This window comes from Alligator sinensis, unplaced genomic scaffold (genome assembly GCF_000455745.1).
Source record: "Alligator sinensis unplaced genomic scaffold, ASM45574v1 scaffold314_1, whole genome shotgun sequence".
NCBI classification, from domain to species: Eukaryota; Metazoa; Chordata; order Crocodylia; family Alligatoridae; genus Alligator; species Alligator sinensis.
In genome coordinates this window covers 348330-353863 of record NW_005842703.1, presented here as the reverse complement: position 1 = coordinate 353863, position 5534 = coordinate 348330, and the positions used below count along the sequence as shown (strand labels likewise).

The 5534-nt window shown below is 40.6% G+C and overlaps 1 protein-coding gene across 1 annotated transcript in view; it reads right to left on the bottom strand.

The window, feature by feature from the left end:
- Nucleotides 1-5534, bottom strand: part of LOC102385707 (cytosolic phospholipase A2 epsilon-like) — an 86416-nt gene that overhangs the window by 20126 nt on the left and 60756 nt on the right. Inside the window, exons 13-15 of the mRNA XM_006034081.2 lie at nt 4281-4417; nt 2919-3141; nt 1271-1385 (exon numbers count right to left, since the gene is read on the bottom strand). Of these exons, the coding sequence (XP_006034143.1) occupies nt 1271-1385; nt 2919-3141; nt 4281-4417 (475 nt within the window). The remainder of the gene's footprint in view (nt 1-1270; nt 1386-2918; nt 3142-4280; nt 4418-5534) is intronic.

The window sequence follows — 5534 nt, the reverse complement described above, 5'->3', positions numbered from 1 at the left end:
ACTGGCTGCCTAGCACCCAGGCTGCCTCTGCCACCTCACACACAAACAGCCCAGAGCTGCCTGAAGGCACATGGCACTGCACTGAGCAGGGCCGCACACGCACAATGTGTCAGAGGCAATGCCGGATATAGGGAGATCAGTTGGGCAATGTTTTATTGATATATTTACGAGTTTAAAGCAATTTGGAAGTCTACCAGTGCCTCTATCATCATAATAAAGTAAATTCTAAATATCTATAGTTTGGCATTGACTTTTGGCTTTTTTGTCATAGAAAAATCAGAGCTGCCCATACCCCCTTCACTCAACAGGATGTGCAGCACTGAGCAGCACTGATATGGCAGTGCCCTTGCCACTCACTCCCAACCCACAGCCTGCCCCCAACCCCAGTCCCCTCACCCCTGACCCAAAGGGCCAGGTATATGTGGTGAGACGGTTGTGGGGGGGGGGGTGCAGGTGTGGGATTTGAGGGTGAATTGGTGGGGGACTGTGGGTGTGGGGGATGCATGTGGGGGCTGCTCAGAAGGGGTGGGTCCCCTGCCCCCTGCAGGGTGCCGCCCCCCCACACAGCTCATGGACTGCTCCCCCACAGGGCCAAAGCTCCTCAACAGGGGCTACAGCCCCTCAGCAGAGGCTGGGGGAGTAAGCGGAGGCTGGTGCCAGGTAGGGGGATGATCAGGGGAGCTGGGGGAGTGATCAGAGGCTGGAGCCAGATGGGTCCCCCCCATGGTTCCCTTCTCCCTCCTCCAGCTCCCCTCCCACTTATCTGGCACGGACCTTACAGGTCCATCTCCCTGTAGCCTATATACTGCTTGCCCTCCATGGGCAGCCAGCATGCTTCGGCACCGGAGCAAGGGCCAGCCATAGAGATGTTCCATGCCCTGCCCCACTTTTTTCCCCCAGATTTTATTTTGGTACCTGGATATCCAAATGCAAATATGCAGCACGGAGAACATTTCTTTGTTCCTGCACGTGAGTCTTGCAGTGTCTCAAAGGGTTTTGAGACTCTGCAAGAGGCACGTGCATGCTCATCTAAACAAGTCCATAGGGTGCTTGCAGATATAACCCTCGCCCCCAGCTAAAACTGCCAAAAAGCCCCGCTAATGTGCCTAATCTTTACAGGCACTGCAGAGCTGGGTTGAAGTAACCTGCTGCTTTTGCCAGTAAGGCATGTTTTTTTTGTTTGTGTTTTTAACATCTCCAAGCAGCCATAAATATTAGTCAAGTCTTCTTAGATTACACATTACATATAACTCTAGAATACTGTCATTACCTTTAAAATCTTGAGCACTATACTTGTCCTTGAGGTTGATGGCCACATAGATAGGCAGCGGGTTCTGCCCATCATTCACTGCCTGACGCTGGTCTGAGAGCTTATGGTTGTCTTTCTAGTTTTAAAGAAAAATGATACATGGGAAAAAATGGATTTGCAATTCAAATAATATAATGTGACAGCTGAACTTCAGCCAAATTTTCCTTTTTCATCCCTCTAGACGATGCAAAAATAAATATTTAGGAATATCCCTATGTCCCATAAACAGTACCCACTCTATGATAGTTACAAGTTATTGAGAAGGGAGTGGCAGTGACTAAAGCAGTTCAAGTTAAGTTAAGACAATTTATGCTATTTTAATATAGACTTCTCCAAATATGTACACATTTAGGCCTGCATCATGTTATTTTTGGATGGGAGGAATCAAACTGCCTCACCTTGTCAAAGAAATTAGTAAGAAAAAGTCTACTTGATTCTCTTTTCAAATGCTGTTTTTTTCTAAATAAAATATCTTCAGCCTTCTTAATGGCACTACTTCTACACGGAATTTGACTTCAGTTTTTAAAAACTGCTAGATATTGCATCACAAAAAAGAAAAAAAATAACCAGTAGAGGGAAAAAAAAACATTTTCTTATTTCGCTAGCTCAAAATGTCTATATAGATTTGCCAAATTTTTCACACAATGATTTTCTTTGTTAAGTGAAAGCATGAGAAATTTCCCCCAAAAGGGGAATGATCTTCAGAAAACTATACTACATAAGAATCTCTCTCTAAAAATATTTATAGTGTTACTAATACAACACCATAATGTTTAATACAATTGTTCTTTGCTTCTCAAGGTCTTATAATATTCTTTAAATAGGTATATTAAACAAGATGAGCAGAGGTGTAACAGGGTAGCTGAGCACTTGGAGCAGCAGTGACACACAGGGCAACCGTGACTTCTGGCTGCCAGCAGAGCCTCACAGCTGCAGCAGCAGCTGTTATTCTTCTAGTCCCCTTCCCCTCCAAACTAACACCCGAGGCTACTGCCCCAGACTCCCCACCATAGTTATGTTACTGAGATGAGCTGGTGAATTATATGGGAAGATATTATTTGACAATTTTATCTATTTCTGTAATTTGTTTGCCAAACAGGTATTTGGTTGTTTGTTTTATAGAATTCAACTAGTTCTATACCAGATCAGATGCCATTGGGCAAATATACAATTTAATTAGCAAATTAACGCCAACAAAATTCATAGAAAAATATATTCAAGAACTGATCTTTTCACCCATTCAACTGGCTATAACTATTACACTGAAAGCCTAAAAATAAGACACAATATAAACACACATCCATAAAAATATACTGCAAAACAAGTGGTAGTGATTTGTTTAGAATGCATAAGTCATCTTCTTTGGGCCAGCTTTACAGCATCAATAATTCACTTGTAACTGAGGAAACATGTTTGAAAATATGCAATGTTGAAATGGGCATTTTGGAATTTCAAAATAAATAGAAGGAACTACTCCCTCAAATAAAAAAGAAAAAGAAAATTAAAAATGCCCCCCCCCCCCAGGAGACATTCACTCTAGGGTCGATTTCCTTTTCATTTTTCATTAGAGAAGTTCACTGAGGCTTGGAAAAGATGGCATAGTCAATACCTCATCATGCAGCATGGATTCAATGATGAGCCCCCACAAGTCTATAAAAGATGTTTTGTATCCTTCTTGTGCTCTCTCCTTCAGCTCACTATAATAGTATTTCAGACGATTTGCAGAAAAACAGTTTATCTTGGATTTGGTGACTTGTTTGCGAGCTTCACTGATTGCTTCCTCAAGATATTTTTGTGACCAATTAGCATCTTTGTACAAATTTGCCATGGTCCTGAGGAAAGGATATATGGTGTTATACAATGAGAGAGACATGAAAAAAACTTGTGGTCTGAGCTCAGAGAGGTTTATGCAAAGTTTTCATTCACAGAGAGGTCACAACTGACAGCAAAACTCAATTGGAATTACCAAGCTTTGTCCCATTTCGAGGCAAAAGAATAGAAAGCCTTCAAGTTCTCCAAGCCCCCGCTTGAAATCAAAACTGAGTACCAGATACAAAAAGCTTAAAGAACTTTGGTTAAATTGGAGCAAACCTAGGGTTTATAACAATGATCCTGGTCCAATTTCCACTCAAGTCAATGGCAAAATCCTTATTTAGCTCAGGTAACCCTAGAACAGACCGAAAATTTGGAACCATGGAAGTTTCAATTAGTTTAACGTGACCTTATGGCTTTTGTTTCAATAATGTCACTCAGGCCTGTCAAAAAATGTTGTGTTATATAAGATCCAACATCACAGCTCCTAAAATTCACACACACACACACACACACACACACACACACACACACACCCCGAAGGCAGAAGGTCTGCATTAAGGAAAGGCAGAGATAGGCAGCACTAATTGTGTCCTTCCTGACTTGATCTTTTAAATTATATTTATAAATATGAAATTATTGAATTTGTTGAACCCTAGGTATGAAGCAAAAGAAGAGGATATAGTATGGCCAAGATATTTATAATGCAACCTGGTCCAGTAGTTTGTCATCTAAACATTACGTTTCCTCAGAGCTGTCTGAAAATGAATCAACTTTAAACATTGTCGGTGAAATAAGTCTTCTACTCACTGGGGAAAGTGCAACATGAACTCAAAGTGGGGAAAGGAATGGCAAATGAACAACATGAATGCCAATTTTTCCTTCCTCCAGTTGCTAGGGAAAAGTGGTAAACATTTTGATAAGTGCACATTCTTAACAAGGGACTGAACTCATTACTTTTGGAATCTAAGGTGAACACAGTATTCATTTGGTCATTGTGATATTCAATCACTTGCCTTGTGGCTTTTTGCTCTATGAGGAAACAGAGGAGGATATGAGAACTAAGTTTTTCATCTGAAAGTATTATGGAAACAGACAGTTAGAGAAATAATAAATTATTAATAGCAAATCAAGTTCCTGCTTGCATCTGCTTCCTCACCATGTGGTGCCCGATAAACCACTGATGTAGGAAATGCAGTCTAAGAGATTCAATTTCTGTAGACCCAATAAGTTGCCAAACATTGCTGTAAATGATCTTGTCCCTCCTCCTGTTGTCATGATTGCCACCACTGGCACCTGTTCAATGCAAAGACAGAAAGCTAGTGAAAAACATCTTCATATCAGAGATCATTATTATGAAAGGTAAACATTATGTTAAATGGAATAGAAATTGATAAGAAGAAGAAACAATAAATTGGGTTTGTGGGCAATGGTATGATTCTTGTGAATCTGCTTCCATTATTACCTCCTAAATAATAGAAGGACAGTCATCTCATACTTTATCAGTTCAGGTTTGTTTGCTTTTTAATAAATAATTGGAGGCAATCAATGGGAGCTTTGCATTATTCTATTATGTGGTATCTTCTCGATAACAAGCTGGTAATCACTTTATGTCCTGAAGAATGTTCACTGATAGCTCTTACTTTTTTTTTTGGTCCTTGTTAATGTTACTGCAAAGTTTGTTGTTGTTCATATCATCTTATCCTTTTTCATATTAACACCACATTTGCTACCATATTACCTTGAATTGAATTACTATTTTTCTGAAGTAAGATGCATTAATTTAACCAAGTAATCTACTGTTTTTGGGTCATGGAAAAATGTTAATCAACGTAACTTGGGGAAACAGTTTTTCCATTCTATGAGAATTATCAAGATATTGAAAATTTTTCCCATACTGAAAACCCTAACTCTCATTTTTTTCATAAACTGATAATAATAAGAAGAAGAAGAATTAGAATTATAATAATTATTATTATAATATAATAAAGGGCTTAGTCTGTGTGTCTGTCTGTCCATACCACTTTTGGGCAACTGTGCATGCGCTGCCAAGAGGGCCAGTGGCTACTCGATGGGGGGGCTCCTCATCCTCAAGCAGGAAGGGAGCTAACTCTCATTTTTTTCATAAACTGATAATAATAAGAAGAAGAAGAATTAGAATTATAATAATTATTATTATAATATAATAAAGGGCTTAGTCTGTGTGTCTGTCTGTCCATACCACTTTTGGGCAACTGTGCATGCGCTGCCAAGAGGGCCAGTGGCTACTCGATGGGGGGGCTCCTCATCCTCAAGCAGGAAGGGAGCTGCTGCTGCCTCAGGCAGGGAGGCAGGAGCCCCACTGTTCCACAGGAGGAGACAGAAGTGGAGGCGGGTGGGGAGAGGGAGGAGCCACCGCGGCTACCGCCTCCTC